We start from the raw sequence: 22,928 nt of genomic DNA, 5'->3' as shown, positions 1-22,928 counted from the left end.
GGATACGTTGTTGCCATTCAAAGTTACTTACCTTGCCGGAGAGGTCCGGCAACCTATCCAAACCCCCCCCCCCCCCTCCCTTAAGCAGCGGCATTCTCCGCTCTGTATCTAGCAGACTTACGCTGCCAGCTATGGGCTTCTGTGTTTAATGTGAGATTGTTTCCTGTGACGTAGGAAATAGGTCATATTACGAATATTGAAAGTCATAGTAAAAAAAAAAAAAGTTTTCTAAATATGTGTTCATGATAGGATATTTATGTGGCTGGTGCTGATCCATCAGGAGGGCACATATTTTGGTGGGTACACTTTTGTGTGTAATGCTATAGCCATGTGGCATATTATGAATTGGGAGCACTAAAGTGTTACATATTAAATGTAATATTTAAGCACGTTGCCATTTCGCCATCCCACGTGCATCATCAGCACTCCTCAGACAGCCTCATATGCCCCTTCAGTGAGTTAGATACCTGCAGTAATTACCAATAAGTTTGTCCCCAGAGTAAACTGGTCCCGACCTCAGTTAGACCACTGCATCAAGGGCTGGTCTTTTAATGGCCGAGAAAACTAAATGGCGTCTCCTCTATGTGGAGACACAGGAGGCTGGGTTTGCCTTGGCGGGAAGAGACAAAGCCAGCCCCCTGTCTTCAGATAGTAGTGAAGGAGGCACAAAAAATTCCTAATCTTATCACTGCGGTCTCTGGACACTGGAAGTTACCGCCTCTTTGTCCGGAGTTCAGCCACAGGTCAGCATGTTGCCGGGAGCAGAGGGTGGTTCAGCAATTAAGGGTAAGGTGGCACATTAGTAATTCTAAATTGGGCAAGGCACAGCGATTTATATACGCACACTGTGTATGTCTTGAAATTAGGTGGCTGAAGGTCTTTTAACTGTCCGTGATGGCTATTGGGCAGATAAATAATATCTTAGCTGGTGTTATCTTTGTGTTTCATCCGTTAGAAATGTCAACAAGGTTCTGTTATGTAACATGCATCTCTAGATCTCCTGTTTGTTAAATATGAATATTGCAACAGTGATGTAAGTGCGTTTTTTGTCTTTACTACAGGGTTTATATATGCTCTCTTGGATTAGCAGCTCGCAATGTCGAAGCGTGAGGCATTCTTAAAGGCAACGGAGAAGGGTTCAGTAGAACATTTTCTGAATTTCATTCAGCTTCATGTGAGTACTGTTGGTATATTGGAAGCACAATGTGAGTTACATTACAGGTTTCTTTTCTAGTTAGGACTAAGAGGCTTCTCTATTCATTTGCTGACATAGAAGAGATGGTCTCGCAAAGCTTATCTTATCTATAACTGCAGTTTATAAAGGAACACTGATGGGACAGCAGCGTGATGCTGGCTATGCTAAGGCAACACCAGCATTGAAGTCTTCTGTGCTTGCACAGTAGAACTGAAAAGCCAGACTTGGTCTTCCAGTTCCACTCACTTGTAAAATAACGTAATGTAAATAGCAATAAAAAGTCATTGCGAGGTGTCAGTCGCTTCCTCGCTGCAGGACCACCGTCCTGAGAGGTTGTTTGTTCAGCGGGGCACTGCGCCTTATCTGTCGCAATCGCAGTACTCCGCACACCCCTAACAGATACCTAAAGGTGACGACAGTGGTGTGTACAAACCCGGGCGCCCCGCTAGGGTTAATGGTCCCTTTCTCTGCTGGCAGGACACTGAGCCCCTAAGGGTCCTATTCGCAAGCTCCACTACGTCGAGCGTACAGTCACGCAGCACGCCGCCACCCCTAACAGAGCCAGAAGTAAGAAGAGTGGTGAGTAGGTGACCGGCGTCCCTGTTAGCGGGTTGCCGGCTGCAATGGTGGCATCAGGGTATGGAGCGCCTCACGGACATGCAGGCTGTATTTCCAGGCTCAGTACAACATGCTGTATGTGTGTGTGTTTCAGCTGTGAGGGGTGAGCTGAGCTTTTTAACATTACCCTACACTGGCAAACAGCTTACAGGGTTTCTAACCCACTGTTAAGCTTTTCGGACACCTCAGCCAGTATAATAAAACCGGGAAGACCGCACGCCATTATGGCGGCAGGGCTTCACTATGAGCGGATCTAGCAGCTCACCAGCGCCATTTTCCCTCTGCAGCTCACACTGACAGGACTTGCAGGGAAGTGCTGCTCCTCCGCATAGACTCCACGTTTCCTCAGCGGTACCAGAGGGTCATAGTAAAGTGGGGGGAGCGGTGTTAGAATACTAAGCCCTATTAAGGAGCTTAGTTTGCGAGCCAGCTGAGCTTGGCTTTAACATAATGGGCGCGGTGTGGCTGGCTCCATCTTCTTTCTCTCTCTGCGGGCTCTGTGTGGGATAACTGTGCTTTCACCTTTACTGTGTGTGTGTGTTCCTTCACATCACCATGTCAAGGGAGTGTGTTTCCTGCAGAGCAGAGTGTTTGTCTTCCCCGGGGGATTTAATAAAGTGTAGCCAGGATAGTACACATTCTCAGGATAGTGTGTCTGAACCCGCATGGTTGGATTCCCTTAAAGGGATGATCTCATATTTCTAATAAATTATCCCATAAGGAGAAAGAGACGCAATACTTAAGTCAGTCTGTGGAGGACCAGATGACTAGAGTTTCAGTTCCTATACCAGCGTCTCAGACCCCTGCCATTTGTCCACAAAAACGTACTCTGGCCCAAATCCGGCAGGCTGACACTGATGAAGACGTATCTGATGCGGAGGAGGGTGAAGTGGACTCGTGTGGGGGGATGCAGCCCTGTCACAAGGAATACAGGCCCTGATAGAAGCTATTAGAGAAGTCGTGCACATTCCTGACAAAGTGGCAGAGGTGGATGAGGAATCTTATTTTAATGTGAAAAAGAAATCCTGTGCTACTTTCACTGCTTCAAAAGAGTTAAGTTCTCTGTTTGAAGAATCTTGGGTTAATCCGGACAAGAAGTTTTAGATCCCTAAAAGGTTACTCACATCCTTCCCGTTTCCTCAGGATGACAGGAAAAAGTGGGAAAATCCACCGATTGTTGACGCATCAGTATCTAGGTTGTCACGTAAGATAGTCTTACTTGTCCCTGGGGCAGCCTCCTTAAAGGACACGGCTGACCGCAAAATTGAGACCACTCTCAAATCCCTGTACACAGCTGCTGGGGTGGCCCAGAGACCCACTATTGCTTGTGCATGGATCACTAGGGCCATTTGCAAGATGGTCAGGTAATCTAATTGAGGGGTTAGATTCCTTATCCAGGGAGGAGATAATTGTACTCCTATAGCATATACAGGACTCTGCTAATTTTATGGTGGAGGCCATAAAGGAAATTGGTTTGCTCAACGCACGCACCACTGCCATGGCAGTGTCAGCACGCAAGAGCTTGTGGCTACGCCAATGGACTGCGGATGCGGATTCCAGGAAAGGCGTGGAAAGCCTGCCATTCACAGGTGAAGCCCCTTTTGGAGATGAACTGGATACGTGGCTATCCAAGGCTATGGCGGGTAAGTCTACATACCTTCCTTCCGCAGCACCCCCAGCTAGGAAAACCTGCTCTGCTCCAACTTTGCAGTCCTTTCGGACAGTGAAATTTAAAAGTAAATCCGAAGGTTCTTCTACAGCCTTCAAAGGCAATAGAGGTAAACCCAGAAAACCTGCAACTGTAGTTTCACAGGAACAGACCTACGGTTCTGCTTCCTCAAAGCCATCAGCATGACTGTGGACCACACTGCCTGGAAGACAGGCAGGTCGGAGCCCGATTAAGATATTTCAGTCACATATGGGCAACCTCATGCATGGATCCATGGGTCAAAAATCTTATCGCCCAGGGCTACAGACTGGAGTTTCAGGAACTCTCACCTCTCAGATTCTTCAAATCAGGCTTCTCCAGAAGCAAGCACGACTTTACAGGCAGCAATTAAGTTCTTTGAAAAAGTCACGGGTTGCGTGACGAAACGCGTCAGGACTCCTCCCCCTCTCTCACTGATTGACCGCACGCTCTGGGACACATCTCACAGCCCTATTCCACCAGCTATAGGAGCGAGCGGTACTCGTCCTAACACAGGACGAAGCCGACGTGTGAGTTCCGTGCGGCTGCCGTGGCCGATACATCAGCCTCTCTCCCTTTGATCATCAACGGACGGCGCACGTCCAGGGAGCATCGGAGGAGACCCACATACAGCTGGATCCTCGTGGCGGCTTTCATTTAATCAGCCGCACATCTGCCCTTCCCCTATAAATTGCAGCGGGCGGTGCACGCCCAGGGAAATTGAACTAACAGCAGTGGGATCCTGATCTGCACGGACAAACAGCCATGAACTCTCCAACTACACAACTTATTGGGCATTTTGGATTCACTCGAGGACGCTCGGGTCCACTAGCCCTATTGGAGAGGTAATTTAACATTCAGTTGCTATCTATATACCGGCTTCTTGAACTCTGAGGCGACTCACACTACAGTCTAATATTTTAGAGCTTACAATTGCCTTCAGCATTCTCTTTCACATTTAGCAACCGTGTTTCATTCAACAGCTATACATCTTTATACAGCAGTCTTGGCAACAGTGTTCTATAAGCATTGTAACAGTTTACTACATTTGGACTGCCATCAGCTATTCAGTTTGCTTTATTGCTCTCATTGTCTGTTGAAACAATATATGCAATTTATGTGAGCTTTAAATTTCCATACACGTGGCAAATCAGTGAGGACAGGGATTAGGCATTGCATTTTATATATGAGCTTGTTATAAACAAAGTGTGTTTTATATTGATTAATTTTGATAATAAATATTTACTTTTATATTTTCATCTGACTCCTTGGTTGTGAAAGAATTCAGGACTTCATAATGTCAAAATGAAATGAGCGCCTCTATTAATTCTTGTTTTTGATTCACCTAGCTATAGGAGTATCACACAACTCCTTATAGAGGCGAACGTACATTTGACATTGTTAATTCTAGGTTTAGGATACTAGATCTGCTTAATTGGTAGACACATGCGCAGCAATTTTCTCCTTTTTTTCAGCAATTAAAAAACTGGTACAGACACGGGTCATTGTACCAGTTCCACTTCAACTGCAAAACAAGGGTTATAGGGGGTAATTCCGAGTTGATCGTTAGCTGCCGTTGTTCGCAGCACAGCGATCAGGCTAAAACTCAGCATTTCTGCGCATGCACCGCAATGTGCACGCGCGACGTACGGGTACAAAGTCCTTTGTGGTTTTGCACAGGTTCTAGCGAAGCTTTCAGTCGCACGGCACAACGCAGGAAGATTGACAGGAAGGGGGCGTTTCTGGGTGTCAACTGACCATTTTCTGGGAGTGTTTGGGAAAACGCAGGCGTGCCAGGGAAAACGCAGGCGTGGCTGGGCGGGTGTGTGATGTCAAAAGCCAACCCTCCAAAGTTGGAATCAACGCACACGAAGAGTAAGTCCAGGGCTAGTCTTGTTTTGCACAAAATGTTTTTGCAGGCGCTCTGCTGCACAGGTGTTCGCACTTATGCAAAGCGAAAATACACTCCCCGGTGGGCGGCGACAATGCGTTTGCACGGCTGCTAAAAACTGCTAGCGAGCGATCAACTCGGAATGACGCCCTTTATTCTAACCTGTTTGTGCTACCGAAACCGGACTGATCGGTAAGGCCCCATTTTAAACCTCAAGTCACTGAACCCGTACTTACGGGTGTTCAAATTCAACATGGAGTCTGAGAGAGGTGATCTCAGGTCTGGAGGAGGGGTAATTCCTGGTGTCTCTGGATATTAAGGATGCGTACATTTCATATTCCGATTTGGCCGCCTCATCAGACATATCTAAGGTTTGCATTACAGGACTGTCACTACCAGTTCCAGGCCCTGCCATTTGGCCTCTCCACGGCACCGAGGGTGTTCACCAAGGTAATGGCAGAAATGATGATGATGTTTCTCCTCCGCGATCAAGGAGTGAACATAATACAGTACCTGGACGATCTACTGATAAAAGCACCATCCAGGGAGAGGTTGCTAAACAACATTGCCCTCTCAACACGACTACTCCAGGATCACGGGTGGGTTCTGAACCTGCTGGAACCAACACGGAGGCTTCCGTTCCTGGGGATGATACTGGATACGGAGGCACCCAAGGTATTCCTTCCATTGGAAAAGGCACTGGTAATTCAGTCAGTGGTGCGGGACGTTCTAAGACCGACCCGGATATCGGTGCATCTATGCATTCGCCTCCTGTGGAAGATGGTAGCCTCTTACAAGGCACTGCAGTGTGGAAGGTTTCACGCAAGGCCCTTCCAGCTGGATCTGTTGGACAAATGGTCTGGATTGCACATTAACATGCACCAGAGGTTCCATCTGTCGCCAAAAGCCAGGATTTCTCTTCTGTGGTGGCTTCAGACTTCTCACCTGACCGAGGGCCGAAGGTTCGGGATTCAAAATTGTATTCTGCTAACCACAGATGCAAGCCTCGGAGGTTGGGGGAGCAGTCACCCAAGGGGAACAGTTCCAAGGAAAATAGTCAAGTCGGGAAACCATTCTTCCAATCAACATTCTGGAACTAAGGGCCATATACAACGCCCTTCTACATGTATCACTTCTTCAGGATCACGCCATTCAGGTTCAGTCGGACAATGTGACGGCGGTAACGTACATAAACCAACGGTGCGGAACGAAGAGCAGAGCAGCAATGTCAGAGGTAACTAGGCTTCTCCTCTGGGCAGAACGGCATTCTGTGGCATTGTCGGCAGTCTTCATCCCGGAAGTGGACAACTGGGAAGCAGACTTCCTCAACAGACATGACCTCCTCCCAGTGGAGTGGGGCTTTCACCCGGAGGTGTTCAGGTGCTTGACACGTCTGTGGGGAATTCCACAAATCGACATGATGGCGCCTCGTCTCAACAAGAAGCTCAAGCAGTATTGTTCCAGGTCGAGAGACCCACAGGTAGTGGTGGTGGACGCTCTGGTGACTTTATGGGACTACCAGGTGGTGTATGTGTTTCCACCACTTCCATTGATCCCGAGAATTCTCAAAAGACTAAAATGGGAAAAGGTTCAAACTATTCTCATTGCTCCGGACTGGCCAAGAAGGGCCTGGTACGCAGATCTACTGGAGATGTTCCTAGAGGACCCGTGGCCTCTACCTCTTTGCGAGGATCTTCTACAACAGGGACCGTTCGTCTATCACGACTTATCGCTGCTACATTTGACGGTATGGAGGTTGAGCGTCAAATTCTTACCCGGAAAGGAATCCCGGACAGGGTTATTCCAATCTTGATCCAAGCCAGAAAGGGGGTAACGTCTAAACATTACCATCGTATTTCGAAAAATACGTTTCTTGGTGTGAGAACAGGAAATTTCCTGCAGTGGAATTTCAACTAGGACGTTTTCTACTTTTTTTTTCTGCAGTCAGGAGTGGATGTAGGCCTACGTTTGGGCTCCTTTAAAAGTCCAGATTTCGGCCTTATCCATTTTCTTCCAGAAACAGTTGGCTTCTCTCCCTGAGGTACAGACATTTTTGAAGGGTTGTTCTGCACGTACAACCGCCCTTTGTGCCTCTTACGGCACCTTGGGATCTCAACGTGGTGTTCCAGTTCCTGCAATCGGAATGGTTTGAGCCTTTACAGGACTTTGACGTCAAGTTTCTTACGTGGAAGGCCGTCACACTGTTGGCATTGTGGCTTCAGCAAGGTGTGTGTCAGAGCTGGCGGTGTTGTCTCACAAAAGCCCCTATTTGATTTTTCTTGAAGATAGAGCTGAACTCAGAACTTTCTTCCAAAGGTGGTGTCTGTGTTTCATATCAACCAACCTATTGTGGTTCCGGTGGTTACCGATACCTCTGCTACTTCAAAGTCTTTGGATGTTGTGAGGGCTTTGAAGATCTATGTGAAGCGGACAGCTCGTCGCAGAAAATCGGACTTGCTGTTTGTTCTCTATGATCCCAATAAAATTGGGTGTCCTGCTTCTAAGCAGTCTATTGCTCGCTGGATCAGGCTTACTATGCAGCATGCTTATTCTACGGCAGGTTTGCCGGTTCCAAGTTCTATAAGGCCCACTCTACTAGGTCGGTGGGTTCTTCCTGGGCGGCTGCCCGGGGTGTCTCTGCTTTACAGCTCTGCCGAGCAGCTACTTGGTCAGGTTCGAACACGTTTGCTAAGTTCTACAAGTTAGATACTTTGGCCTCTAAGGACCTTCAGTTTGGTAAATCTGTTCTGCATGAACCTCGGCACTCTCCCACCCGGTTTGTGAGCTTTGATACATCCCCCCCCCCATGGTGCTAATGTAGACCCCAGTATCCTCTAGGACGTAAGAGAAAATAGTATTTTAATTACTTACCGTGCTTCGTGTTTGCCTGCACTGTTACTTGGTTCAGTATTGTTGTTGGTTCAGCTGTTGCTGTTCATGTTCCAGTTTGGTTAGCATGGCTTTCCTCTAGTTTGTGTGTGCATGTTCGAGTCTCACCACTGTTCTTTTAAATCCTTCTCTCAAGGTATGTCCGTCTCCTCTGGCACAGTTTCTAGACTGAGTCTGGTAGGAGGGGCATAGATGGAGGAGCCAGCGCACACTATTGATTTATCTTACGTCCTAGAGGGTGCTGGGGTCCATATTAATACCATGGGGTATAGACGGGCACACCAGGAGCCATTGGCACTTTAAGAGTTTAACAGTGTAGGCTGACTCCTCCCTCTATGCCCCTCCTACCAGACTCAGTCTAGAACTGTGCCCGGAGGAGCCGGTCACAGCTAGGGGAGCTCTACAGAGCTTCTTTAGTAAGAGTTTTGTTATTTTACAGGGAGGCTGCTGGCAACAGCCTCCCTGCATCGAGGGACTGAGGGGTGGAACAGTGTCCGCCCTGCGGGGTCTGAGCCGCTGTCTCCGCTGACTTGACACTGAGCTCCAGAGGGGATAGATAGCTCCCCCGCCACAGGGGAACGATCACCCCGGCAGCATGCCGCCACTCCCTTGCAGAGCTGAAGTGTGGCGAGTGAGTCATCGGCTCCCTGGCAAGCGGGGTGCCGATGTGAAGAAGGCGGCTACAGGGTAGGGAGCGCAGTACTGACTGCGCTCTGGGGGCTCAGCGGTACATGGTGCGGCGCTGTGAGGGGCACCCTGAGCTGGCGCCTTAACCCTACACTGACCAGAAAGCCTGTCGCGGTCCTCGGATCTCAGCCAGCAGTAAGTCCTCAGGCCAGTATAATCTTGGAAAAGCGGGAAGACAGCGCCATTAAGGGGACGGAGCTTCTCGGAGCGTAACCAACCGCGTTCAGCGCCATTTTCCTGCCTGAAGACACGCTGCCTGTGAAGAGCAGTCCCTCCAGAGCAACTCCAGCTATCTGTACGGTACCAGGGGGTTGTACAAGGGAGGGGAGGCTGTGTATAGACTGTGTCACCTATGAAGGGACACAGTCAGCGCTGGTTAAGGGTCTCCCTGTACCTGTATAGCGCTGTGTGTGGGTTGGCTCCAATCTCTGTGTCTCTCTGCCATTCTTGGGGGAGAAACTCTGTCTGCCCTGTACCCTGTGTGTATGTGGGGTGTACAAGCAACAATGTCTAGAGACTCTGTCTCATATGCTGCAGAGGATATATCTTCTCAGGACGATACCATCCCATGTAATCAGGATTGCACTGTTGTAGCGCAGATCCCGGCTAGGGAACCGGAGTGGTTAGCCTCTCTTAGGGGGGCTATTACTCAGATTTCTGAAAGGGTTGCAAGGACCGAGCATGCAACTCAGGTCTTGCAGTCCTCTATGGCAGTATGGTTCGATACTGCTCCCCCGGGGCCCCCTGAGGTACATTCTCACAAACGTGCTCTTGCCCAAATTACGCAAATTTACACGGATACCGATTCGGACACAGCAGACGGTGATGGGGAGGTGTCAAGGGGGACGGCATCACTTGCTAAGGGGGTGCAGTTGATGATTGAGGCCATGCGGGATGTGTTAAATATTTCTGACACACCTGAGCAGGTTGAGGAGGCTTTTTTTCACAGACTGTAAGAAAGCCCCTCACCTTCCCTGCTTCTAAGGAATTAAATGCCATTTTTGAAAAGGCCTGGGAAAACCCGGAGAAAAAAATCCAGATCCCTAAAAGGGTCCTGGTTGCTTTTCCCTTCCCGGAGGACGATAAAAAATGGGAGTCCCCGCCTATAGTTGACGCCTCTGTTTCCAGGCTGTCAAAACAAGTTGTTTTGCTTGTCCCGGTGATCTACCGCGTTGAAAGACCCGGCAGATTGCAAGGTGGATGCTACGCTCAAATCCATATACACTGCTTCAGGGGCGATACTGCGGCCTACTATTGCCTGTGCATGGATTTCAAAAGCAATAACAAAGTGGCAATCGCTCTGCAGGAGGACTTGACTACGATGGATAAAGGTGACGTTGATTTGATTTTACGTAACATTTCTGGTGGAATCCATGAAGGATCCGGGTTCCATGGCTGCGGGGATCTCCTCCATGTCCGTCTCTGGCTGCGCCAATGGTCTGCGGACGCGGAATCCAGGAAAGGTGTGGAGAGCCTACCCTATACAGGTCAGGCTCTGTTTGGGGAGGCGCTGGATGCGTGGATTGCCACAGCGGGGAAGTCTCCTTTTCTCCCCTCAGCTGCACTGGTTACGAAGAAGCCTTTTTCTCCCAACACGTCACAGTCCTTTCGGCCCACTAGGACTAGAAAGAACAAGCCCTCTCACATCTTTAGAGGTGCTCGTGCCAAATCCAAAAAGCCTGCTCCCGCAGGTTCCCAGGACCAGAAGCCTGCTTCTCGTGCATCAAAGTTCTCAGCATGACTGTGGACCGCACAGCCTGGAAGTAGGACAGGTGGGAGCGAAACTCCGGCATTTCAGCCACGTCTGGGTGTCGTCCGGCCTGGATACAGGATATTATGTCCCGGGGGTACAGGCTGGAGTTTCAAACTCTCCCACCTCTTCAAATCAGGCTTGCCGGCACACAGAGCTATTTTACTGGATGCTATCCAAAAATTGGTATTGTCGGAGGTCATTGTTCCAGTACCACCTCATCAGTTGAACAAAGGTTAATATTCAAACCTTTTGTGGTACCGAAGCCGGATGGTTTGGTCAGGCCAATTCTGAACTTTAAATCGTTGAACCCTTATCTCAGGGACTTCAAATTCAAAATGGAGTCTCTGTGAGCGGTTATCTCAGGACTAATGGAGGGGGAGTTCCTGGTGTCCCTGGACATCAAGGATGCGTACCTCCACATTCCCAATTGGTCGCCGCAGCAGGCTTATCTCAGGTTGCACTGTTAGACGATCACTATCTGTTTCAGGCACTGCCATCAATCTCTCCACCGCACCGAGGATCTTCACCAAGGTGATGGCAAAGATGATGGTTCTCCTCCGCAAGCAGGGGGCGAACAAAATTCCGTATCTGGATGACTTGCTGATCAAGGCATCGTCCAGGGAGAAGTTGTTAAGATCCACTGCTCTCACGACGCATCTGCTCAAGGAGTACGGTTGGATCCTGAACCTTCCAAAGTCTCATCTGGAGCCGACAAGGAGGCTGTCTTTCCTGGGTATGATCCTCGACACTGAGGTGCAGAGGGTGTTTCTACCGGTGGAGAAAGCGTTGGTGATTCAAACAATGGTCCGGGATGTCTTGAAGCCGGCCCGGGTATCGGTTCATCAGTGCATCCGCCTTCTGGGGAAGATGGTAGCCTCCTACGAGGATCTGCAGTACAGAAGGTTTCATGCTCTGTCCTTTCAACTGGATCTCTTGGACCAGTGGTTGGGATCTCACCTACATATGCACCAGAGGAGATACGTCTGTCGCAGAGAGCAAGGATTTTGCTCCTCTGGTGGCTGCAACTACCTCACCTTCTTAGTGTTCACTCTAGGATTTTTTTAGGGCAGGGTGTTGAGCATTGAAGAGGGCACGTTTTTATTTTGAAGGGCACATTTTTGATGTGATGCTTTGCGCACAAAGTATAGCGCATATGTTTATAGCTTTTGTACATACATTTTGCCCTTAGTAAATCATATACCCATGCATACATATAAGACACCTAACATCTGTACTAAGAAACATACTGTATATGTCCAGTCTTCTATATGTTATAAAATGGAAAAGTTAAAATATATAGGAAAAAAATAAGTCTGTTCTACTAGGGACATACTGTAAGCAGTACATGCTCATCACTGCTTACCCTGTTCTTTCCCTCTTTATCAGAGTGCTGTGTTATTTACAGTGCCTCCTCTGCCATCCAGTTGGCTAAAGGATAGAAACTGTGTTCCAACTTCAGATTTGGGCAAGGAGTAGACGACAACATTGTAACATGCACTCTGACTGTTGCATTCTATATACAATGGGGCAATTTATGGTCATGCAGGGTGCACTGAAAAAGGGCAGGGTACTTTTTCACATTTCAAAAATGGGCAGGGTGCAGCACCCTGCTTAAACAGCCTAGAAGGAACACTACCTTCTGGAGGGCTGAAGGTTCGGGGTTCAGGACTGGATCCTTCTAACCACGGATGCAAGTCTCAGAAGTTGGGGAGCAGTAGCTCGGGGAAACCTTCCAAGGAAGGTTATCGAGTCAGGAATCCCTTCTTCGATTAAACATCCTGGCGTATACAACCACCTTCTTCAAGCGGCACACCTTCTACAGGATCGGGCTGTTCAGGTGCAGTCGGACAATGTGACCACAGTGGCCTACATAAACCGACAAGGCGGAATGAAGAGCAGGGCTGCAATGTCAGAGGTGACAAGGATCCTCCTCTGTGCAGAAAGGCATGCTGTAGTGATGTCAGCAATCTTCATTCCGGGAGTAGATAACTGGGAAGCGGACTTCCTCAGCAGACACAATCTCCATCCAGGAGAGTGGGGCCTCCACCCGGAGGTGTTCGAGGAGGTAACCGGTTGGTGGGGGGTTCCTCACATAGACATAATGGTCTCCCGCCTCAACAAGGAGCTGAGGAGGTACTGTTCCAGGTCGAGAGACCCACAGGCAGTGGCGGTGGACGCACTAGTAACACTGTGGGTGTTCACGTTAGTGTATGTGTTCCCTCCACTTCCTCTTATCCCAAGAGTTCTACAACTTGTAAAAAGAACGAGGGTTCTGGCAATCCTCATTGCTCCGGACTGGCCAGGGATGGCTTGGTACGCGGATCTGCTGGATCTACTGCTGGAAGATCCAAGGCCTCTGCCTCTTCGGGAGGATCTTCTACTACAGGGGCCGTTCGCTTATCAAGACTTACCACGGCTACGTTTGACGGCATGGCGGTTGAGCGCCAGATCTTAGCTCGGAAGGGTATTCCGAGCGAGTTTATTCCTACCCTGATACAGGCTAGGAAGGGGGTAACGTCTAAACATTACCATCGCATTTGGAAAAAGTATGTGTCTGGGTGTGAATTCAAGAAGTTTCCTGCGGTGGAGTTTCAACTTGGACGGTTTCTCCTTTTCCTGCAAGCAGGTGTGGATTTAGGCCTAAGATTGAGCTCTATCAAGGTGCAGATTTCGCCCTTATCCATTTTCTTCCAGAAAAAATTGGCTGTCCTCCCTGAGGCTCAGACCTTTTTGAAAGGGGTTCTGCACATCCAGCCCCCTTTGGTCCCAACGGCACCATGGGATCTTGATGTGGTGTTGAAGTTCCTGCAATCTGATTGGTTTGAGCCTCTACAGGAGGCTGAAATCAAGTTTCTCACATGGAAGGTGGTAACTTTGTTGGCCTTGGCTTCTGCTCGACGTGTGTCGGATTTGGGGGCTTTTTACGAGGACAGAGCGGAGCTCAGGACTAGGCAGCAGTTTCTGCTGAAGGTTGTCTCTGCGTTCCACTTGAATCAACCTATTGTGGTTCCGTCAAGATCTGGCACTTCTGCCCCTCTGCATTGGATGCTGTGCGAACCCTGAAGATCTATGTCAAGCGAACGGCTCGGATCAGAAAGACTGATGCCTTGTTCGTGCTCTATGATGCACAGAAAAGGGTTTCCCTGCTTCAAAGCAGTCCATTGCTCGTTGGCTTAGGCTTACTATCCAACAGGCCTATATATCGGCAACCTTACCTGTTCCTAGGTCTCTGAAGGCCCACTCTACAAGATCAGTGGACTCTTCCTGGGCGGCTGCCCGTGGAGTCTCGTCCTTGCAACTATGCCGAGCTGCTACCTGGTCGGGGAAGAACACTTGTTAATTTCTACAAATTTGATACTCTGGCCTAAGAGGATACCCAGTTTGGGCAGGCGGTGCTGCAGCAGTCTCCGCACATTCTGGAAGCTTTGGGACATCCCCATCATTCTAAGTCTCCCCAATATCCCTTATGGATGCTAGAGAAAGGTAAAACAGTACCCGAAGGAGAAAGGACATATATGAGAGAAGGAATATAGCAACAATGAGTGGTAAGATTTACATACCAGCACACCACTAACATACAACAACCAGCAACGGCTGGTAACAACAGCTGAACAAGTAGCCATATAAAAAAGAACCTGCAGAAAAGCCAACGAACTGAGGCGGGCACCCAATATCCCTTATTGACTACGAGAAAAGGGATTTAATGGTAGGTAATTAAAATCCTATTATAACTGCCTGTGGGGAAGGGGCATAGAGGGGAGGAACCAGCACACCCAGTAAAGAAATTTTATTTGCACCAGCTCCTTTGGACACCGTCTATACCCCATCGTACGAAATCTCCCCAATATCCCTTATGGACTACGAGAGAAGGATTTACCGGTAGGTAACTAAAATCCTACTTTCGTGTAGGCTAGATCATATATAATTTGATGTATAGCATGTTTTCATCCAAAGTCTATGGAAACTGCAAGGACTACTGGTTAAATGGAATTAATTTCATTATCAATAAATTCTAGCATATGTTAACAAGTTGTGCCTAGATAGTTAGATAGATATATTATATTAGTGTTCCCCCTAAGAATTTTTGAGGGCAGGGCGCCGGTCTGTGGGGGCACTTGTGCGCGCGGCTGAAAACTGGGCCTGGCTATGCAAATTGGGTGTGTGGCTCTCAGACATCTTTAGAGCGGGCAATGCGGCCCCAACAGACGTCACTAAAGGGGGCGTGGGAGGTGCTGGGCTTCCCCCAATCGCTCTCCCATAACGTGAATGGATGCTGTGCGCATGCGCACGGCATGTATACACGCTGGGAGAGCAGGAAGCAGGCAGGCTGCTTTAGCAGGGCGCCGCAGAAAGGGAAGGGCGGATTTTGCCTTTCAAAAAAAAAATCATACAGCCATTTCTCCGCCACTTAATTTTTCTCAGCTGGAGAAGACCTAGAACCTCACATTGGGTGATCATTGATCTCGGTGTAGGTACTGTTGCAGCAAAGACCAAACATGTCCAATATAATGCAACCCGCCAATCCCTACTCTGTCATCTGTACTGAAAAGATAGCTGTTGGCACGGCCTCTGTGTCTCTGCATGGAGAATATTGACCTGTGATTTTCTGGCTCTCTTCTTTAACTTTCAAAAATGAACAGCTGGATGGTGGAAAATAGGTCAGAATGAAGTCTTGTTTGCATAGGAACTCTGCTCTCGTTTGTCTACAGCACTACCTGTATGCTGTATGTGTACATGTGTGTTTATAGATATAACATGGCTTGCAATGGTTTTGTTTTTCATAACTGTGCTCTGATCCCTGCCTTTCTCTGAATGTGACATTTGAAACCTATTTTACAGAAAGACCCATCAGATCCTTTTGATCTGGTTGAACTATTGCAAGAGTTACCAAGGAAACAGGAAGAGGAATTATGGCAGAAGATGAAAACCTTACTCACAGACACTTTGGTGGCTAATCCAGTGGAAGAGTGGAATAAAATAGTTGATGACAGTGATGATGATATGGAAGTGGAGGGATCTTCTGACATGGTATTTAAGATGATAAAGCACACATGCTAACAGCAATAAAGAAAGTGATTCAGCCACAAATACACTTGCTCTTTAATGTGATATGCAACATGATTGCAGCAATAATAATATATTATTATTATTTCTCTGACGTCCTAGTGGATGCTGGGGACTCCGAAAGGACCATGGGGAATAGCGGCTCCGCAGGAGACTGGGCACAAAAGTAAAAGCTTTAAGACTAGCTGGTGTGCACTGGCTCCTCCCCCTATGACCCTCCTCCAAGCCTCAGTTAGATTTTTGTGCCCGAACGAGAAGGGTGCATACTAAGGGGCTCTCCTGAGCTGCTTAGAGTAAAAGTTTAAAGTAGGTTTTTTTATTTTCAGTGAGACCTGCTGGCAACAGGCTCACTGCACCGAGGGACTAAGGGGAGAAGAAGCGAACTCACCTGCGTGCAGAGTGGATTGGGCTTCTTAGGCTACTGGACATTAGCTCCAGAGGGACGATCACAGGCCCAGCCATGGATGGGTCCCGGAGCCGCGCTGCCGGCCCCCTTACAGAGCCAGAAGACTGACCGGAAAATCGGCGGCAGAAGACGTCCTGTCTTCAATAAGGTAGCGCACAGCACCGCAGCTGTGCGCCATTGCTCTCAGCACACTTCACACTCCGGTCACTGAGGGTGCAGGGCGCTGGGGGGGGCGCCCTGAGACGCAATAGAAACACCTTATTTGGCAAAAAATACATCACATATAGCTCCTGGGCTATATGGATGCATTAAACCCCTGCCAATTTTTCCTTATAAAAGCGGGAGAAAGGCCGCCGAGAAGGGGACGGAGCCTATCTCCTCAGCACACTGGCGCCATTTTTTCCTCACAGCTCCGTTGGAGGAAGGCTCCCTGACTCTCCCCTGCAGTCCTGCACTACAGAAACAGGGTAAAACAAGAGAGGGGGGGCACTAATTTGGCAGATAAATATATACAGCAGCTATATCAGGGAAAAACACTTATATAAGGTTATCCCTATATATATATATATATATATATATATATATATATATATATATATATATATATATATATATAGCGCTCTGGTGTGTGCTGGCAAACTCTCCCTCTGTCTCCCCAAAGGGCTAGTGGGGTCCTGTCCTCTATCAGAGCATTCCCTGTGTGTGTGCTGTGTGTCGGTACGTTGTGTCGACATGTATGAGGAGGAAAGTGGTGTGGAGGCGGAGCAATTGCCTGTGTTAGTGATGTCACCCCCTAGGGAGTCGACACCTGACTGGATGGTCTTATGGAAAGAATTACGTGATAGTGTCAGCACTTTACAAAAGACTGTTGACGACATGAGACAGCCGGCAAATCAGTTAATACCTGTACAGGCGTCTCAAACACCGTCAGGGGCTCTAAAGTGCCCGTTACCTCTGGTCGACACAGACACGGACACTGACTCCAGTGTAGAGGGTGAGGAAACAAACGTATTTTCCAGTAGGGCCACACGTTACATGATCACGGCAATGAAGGAGGTTTTGAACATTTCTGATACTACAAGTACCACAAAAAAGGGTATTATGTGGGGTGTGAAAAAACTACCCGTAGTTTTTCCTGAATCAGATGAATTAAATGAGGTGTGTGATGAAGCGTGGGTTTCCCCCGATAAAAAACTGCTAATTTCTAAAAAATTATTGGCATTATACCCTTTCCCGCCAGAGGTTAGGGCGCGTTGGGAAACACCCCCTAGGGTAGATAAGGCGCTCACACGCTTATCAAAACAAGTGGCGTTACCGTCTCCTGATACGGCCGCCCTCAAGGAACCAGCTGATAGGAAGCTGGAAAATATCCTAAAAGGTATATACACACATACTGGTATTATACTGCGACCAGCAATCGCCTCAGCCTGGATGTGCAGTGCTGGGGTGGCTTGGTCGGATTCCCTGACTGAAAATATTGATACCCTGGACAGGGACAATATATTATTGACTATAGAGCATTTAAAGGATGCATTTCTATATATGCGAGATGCACAGAGGGATATTTGCACTATGGCATCAAGAGTAAGTGCGATGTCCATTTCTGCCAGAAGAGGGTTATGGACGCGACAGTGGTCAGGTGATGCGGATTCCAAACGGCATATGGAAGTATTGCCATATAAAGGGGAGGAGTTATTTGGGGTCGGTCTATCGGACCTGGTGGCCACGGCAACGGCTGGGAAATCCACCTTTTTACCCCTGGTCACCTCTCAGCAGAAAAAGATACCGTGTTTTCAGGCTCAGTCCTTTCGTCCCCATAAGGGCAAGCGGGCAAAAGGCCACTCATATCTGCCCCGGGGCAGAGGAAGGGGAAAAAGACTGCAGCAGACAGCCTCTTCCCACGAACAGAAGCCCTCCCCCGCTTCTGCCAAGTCCTCAGCATGACGCTGGGGCCTTACAAGCGGACTCAGGCACGGTGGGGGCCCGTCTCAAGAATTTCAGCGCGCAGTGGGCTCACTCGCAAGTGGACCCCTGGATCCTGCAGGTAGTATCTCAGGGGTACAAATTGGAATTCGAGACGTCTCCCCCTCGCCGGTTCCTGAAGTCTGCTTTACCAACGTCTCCCCCCGACAGGGAGGCGGTTTTGGAAGCCATTCACAAGCTGTATTCCCAGCAGGTGATAATCAAGGTACCCCTCCTACAACAGGGAAAGGGGTATTATTCCACGCTGTTTGTGGTACCGAAGCCGGACGGCTCGGTGAGACCTATTTTAAATCTGAAATCCTTGAACACTTACATAAAAAGGTTCAAGTTCAAGATGGAGTCACTCAGAGCAGTGATAGCGAACCTGGAAGAAGGGGACTATATGGTGTCTCTAGACATCAAGGATGCTTACCTCCATGTCCCAATTTGCCCTTCTCACCAAGGGTACCTCAGGTTTGTGGTACAGAACTGTCACTATCAGTTTCAGACGCTGCCGTTTGGATTGTCCACGGCACCTCGGGTCTTTACCAAGGTAATGGCCGAAATGATGATTCTTCTTCGAAGAAAAGGCGTCTTAATTATCCCTTACTTGGACGATCTCCTGATAAGGGCAAGGTCCAGAGAACAGTTAGAGGTCGGAGTAGCACTATCTCAAGTAGTACTACGACAGCACGGATGGATTCTAAATATTCCAAAATCGCAGCTGATTCCGACGACACGTCTGCTGTTCCTAGGGATGATTCTGGACGCAGTACAGAAAAAGGTGTTTCTCCCGGAGGAGAAAGCCAGGGAGTTATCCGACCTAGTCAGGAACCTCCTGAGACCAGGCCAAGTGTCAGTGCATCAATGCACAAGGGTCCTGGGAAAGATGGTGGCTTCTTACAAAGCGATTCCATTCGGCAGATTCCACGCAAGAACTTTTCAGTGGGATCTGCTGGACAAATGGTCCGGATCGCATCTTCAAATGCATCAACGGATAACCCTGTCTCCAAGGACAAGGGTGTCTCTCCTGTGGTGGTTACAGAGTGCTCATCTCCTAGAGGGCCGCAGATTCGGCATTCAGGATTGGGTCCTGGTGACCACGGATGCCAGCCTGAGAGGCTGGGGAGCAGTCACACAGGGAAAAAATTTCCAGGGCTTGTGGTCAAGCATGGAAACGTCACTTCACATAAATATCCTGGAACTAAGGGCCATTTACAATGCCCTAAGTCAGGCAAGGCCTCTGCTTCAGGGTCAGCCGGTGTTGATCCAGTCGGACAACATCACGGCAGTCGCCCACATAAAAACAGACAGGGCGGCACAAGAAGCAGGAGGGTAATGACGGAAGTTGCAAGGATTCTTCGCTGGGCGGAAAATCATGTGATAGCACTGTCAGCAGTGTTCATTCCGGGAGTGGACAACTGGGAAGCAGACTTCCTCAGCAGACACGATCTCCACCCGGGGGAGTGGGGACTTCACCCAGAAGTCTTCCACATGATTGTGAACCGTTGGGAAAAACCAAAGGGGGACATGATGGCGTCCCGCCTCAACAAAAAACTGGACAGATATTGCGCCAGGTCAAGGGACCCTCAGGCAATAGCTGTGGACGCTCTGGTAACACCGTGGGTGTACCAGTCAGTGTATGTGTTCCCTCCTCTGCCTCTCATACCCAAGGTACTGAGAATCATAAGAAGGAGAGGAGTAAAGACTATACTCGTGGCTCCTGATTGGCCAAGAAGGACTTGGTACCCGGAACTTCAAGAGATGCTCACGGAAGACCCGTGGCCTCTACCTCTAAGAAAGGACCTGCTCCAGCAGGGACCATGTCTGTTCCAAGACTTACCGCGGCTGCGTTTGACGGCATGGCGGTTGAACGCCGGATCCTGAAGGAAAAAGGCATTCCGGATGAAGTCATCCCTACCCTGATCAAAGCCAGGAAGGATGTAACTGTGCAACATTATCACCGTATTTGGCGTAAATATGTTGCGTGGTGTGAGGCCAGGAAGGTCCCTACAGAGGAATTTCAACTGGGTCGTTTCCTGCATTTCCTGCAAACAGGACTGTCTATGGGCCTAAAATTAGGGTCCATTAAGGTTCAAATTTCGGCCCTGTCAATATTCTTCCAAAAAGAACTAGCTTCAGTTCCTGAAGTTCAGACGTTTGTCAAGGGAGTACTGCATATACAGCCTCCTTTTGTGCCTCCAGTGGCACCTTGGGATCTCAATGTAGTTTTGGGGTTCCTAAAATCACATTGGTTTGAACCACTCACCACTGTGGACTTAAAATATCTCACATGGAAAGTGGTAATGCTGTTAGCCCTGGCTTCAGCCAGGCGTGTATCAGAATTGGCGGCTTTATCCTATAAAAGCCCTTACCTAATTTTTCATACGGATAGGGCAGAATTGAGGACTCGTCCTCAATTTCTCCCTAAGGTGGTTTCAGCATTTCACTTAAACCAGCCTATTGTGGTGCCTGCGGCTACTAGGGACTTGGAGGATTCCAAGTTGCTGGACGTAGTCAGGGCCCTGAAAATATATGTTTCCAGGACGGCTGGAGTCAGAAAATCTGACTCGCTGTTTATCCTGTATGCACCCAACAAGCTGGGTGCTCCTGCTTCTAAGCAGACGATTGCTCGTTGGATTTGTAGTACAATTCAGCTTGCACATTCTGTGGCAGGCCTGCCACAGCCAAAATCTGTAAAAGCCCACTCCACACGGAAAGTGGGCTCATCTTGGGCGGCTGCCCGAGGGGTCTCGGCTTTACAACTTTGCCGAGCAGCTACTTGGTCAGGGGCAAACACGTTTGCTAAATTCTACAAATTTGATACCCTGGCTGAGGAGGACCTGGAGTTCTCTCATTCGGTGCTGCAGAGTCATCCGCACTCTCCCGCCCGTTTGGGAGCTTTGGTATAATCCCCATGGTCCTTTCGGAGTCCCCAGCATCCACTAGGACGTCAGAGAAAATAAGAATTTACTTACCGATAATTCTATTTCTCATAGTCCGTAGTGGATGCTGGGCGCCCATCCCAAGTGCGGATTGTCTGCAATACTTGTACATAGTTATTGTTACAAAAATCGGGTTATTGTTGTTGTGAGCCATCTTTTCAGAGGCTCCTCTGTTATCATGCTGTTAACTGGGTTCAAATCACAAGTTGTACGGTGTGATTGGTGTGGCTGGTATGAGTCTTACCCGGGATTCAAAATCCTTCCTTATTGTGTACGCTCGTCCGGGCACAGTATCCTAACTGAGGCTTGGAGGAGGGTCATAGGGGGAGGAGCCAGTGCACACCAGCTAGTCTTAAAGCTTTTACTTTTGTGCCCAGTCTCCTGCGGAGCCGCTATTCCCCATGGTCCTTTCGGAGTCCCCAGCATCCACTACGGACTATGAGAAATAGAATTATCGGTAAGTAAATTCTTATTTTTTTTTGTCTTTCTTAGAAGCATACAATGGATGTTCTACACGGAGTGACCATTGTAGCAACAGTTTCCGTGTCTGTCGTAGATGGCGACATAAGTTATGGAGCGCTACTGGAATGTGCTGCTATTCTCAACGGTAGCGTATTGCTTTTCTATAAATCGTTCACTGTTTGGTGCTGCATTAGGGATGTCATTTCTACCTGATTTACGTTTAATTAATATGTCACTTACTATAACGCTCAAATACTTTCCTCTCGATCACCGCGTTCATAAAACTAACGGCGTAAGTGATTTTCAGAGATTTTGGAAGCTTTGCCCACGTCTGAGTCCCGTTTGCATCTTGCCATCATGCGCCTGTGTGAAGCCTGGTGGGAGAAGGGCTTAGAAAGAAAGGAAATATTTGGGAAAACTGCATTTGTGTTGCTGCTGGTAAAATCGCTTGAAGCAAAGCCTGTGGTACGTAGGGATCAACTGATACATTTTACTGTATTTGTTCTGCAATGTTAGTACATGTGCTGCCTGAAATTGAAGCGAATCTGGAACATGTTTGTTAATTAGAATTATCCATTACTATACATGTTTTGTTTCTCTTACGTCCTAGAGGATGCTGGGGACTCCGTAAGGACCATGGGGTATAGACGGGCTCCGCAGGAGACATGGGCACTATAAAGAACTTTTAGTATGGGTGTGCACTGGCTCCTCCCTCTATGCCCCTCCTCCAGACCTCAGTTAGATCTTGTGCCCAGAGGAGATAGGGTGCATTACAGGGAGCTCTCCTGAGTTTCTCTGAAAAATAATTTTGTTAGGTTTTTTATTTTCAGGGAGCACTGCTGGCAACAGGCTCCCTGCATCGTGCGACTGAGGAGAGAGAAGCAGACCTACTTAAGTGATAGGCTCTGCTTCTTAGGCTACTGGACACCATTAGCTCCAGAGGGAGTCGGAACGCAGGTCTCACCCTGCCGTTCGTCTCAGAGCCGCACCGCCGTCCTCCTCGCAGAGCCGGAAGATAGAAGCCGGGTGAGTATAAGAAGAAAAGAAGACTTCAAGGCGGCAGAAGACTTCAGATCTTCGCTGAGGTAAGCGCACAGCGGTAACGCTGCGCGCCATTGCTCCCACACACAACACACAAGGCACTGATGGGTGCAGGGCGCGGGGGGGGGCGCCCTGGGCAGCAATAAACCTCTAGGGCTGGCAAACATACATATATAGGCTACAGAGGCAATATATATCATAACCCCCGCCAGTATTGTAAAAATGAGCGGGACCGAAGCCCGCCGGTGAGGGGACGGAGCTTGGTCCCTCAGCACGGAAAGCGCCATTTTCTCTATCGTCCTAGTGGATGCTGGGGTTCCTGAAAGGA

At 48.7% G+C, this 22,928-nt stretch overlaps 1 protein-coding gene across 4 annotated transcripts in view; it reads left to right on the top strand.

The window, feature by feature from the left end:
• Window positions 1–22,928, top strand: part of NCAPG2 (non-SMC condensin II complex subunit G2) — a 205,291-nt gene that overhangs the window by 5,199 nt on the left and 177,164 nt on the right. For all 4 annotated transcript variants that reach the window (XM_063921910.1, XM_063921913.1, XM_063921912.1 and 1 more), the window contains exons 2-5: window positions 1,062–1,174; window positions 15,560–15,748; window positions 21,590–21,704; window positions 21,867–22,024. In XM_063921910.1, the coding sequence (XP_063777980.1) occupies window positions 1,097–1,174; window positions 15,560–15,748; window positions 21,590–21,704; window positions 21,867–22,024 (540 nt within the window). In that variant the 5' untranslated portion in view covers window positions 1,062–1,096. The remainder of the gene's footprint in view (window positions 1–1,061; window positions 1,175–15,559; window positions 15,749–21,589; window positions 21,705–21,866; window positions 22,025–22,928) is intronic.

Source organism: Pseudophryne corroboree, chromosome 5 (genome assembly GCF_028390025.1).
Source record: "Pseudophryne corroboree isolate aPseCor3 chromosome 5, aPseCor3.hap2, whole genome shotgun sequence".
Lineage (NCBI taxonomy): Eukaryota > Metazoa > Chordata > Amphibia > Anura > Myobatrachidae > Pseudophryne > Pseudophryne corroboree.
The sequence above is the reverse complement of the archived record's forward strand: the minus strand, read 5'-3'. Positions and strand labels throughout refer to the sequence as shown.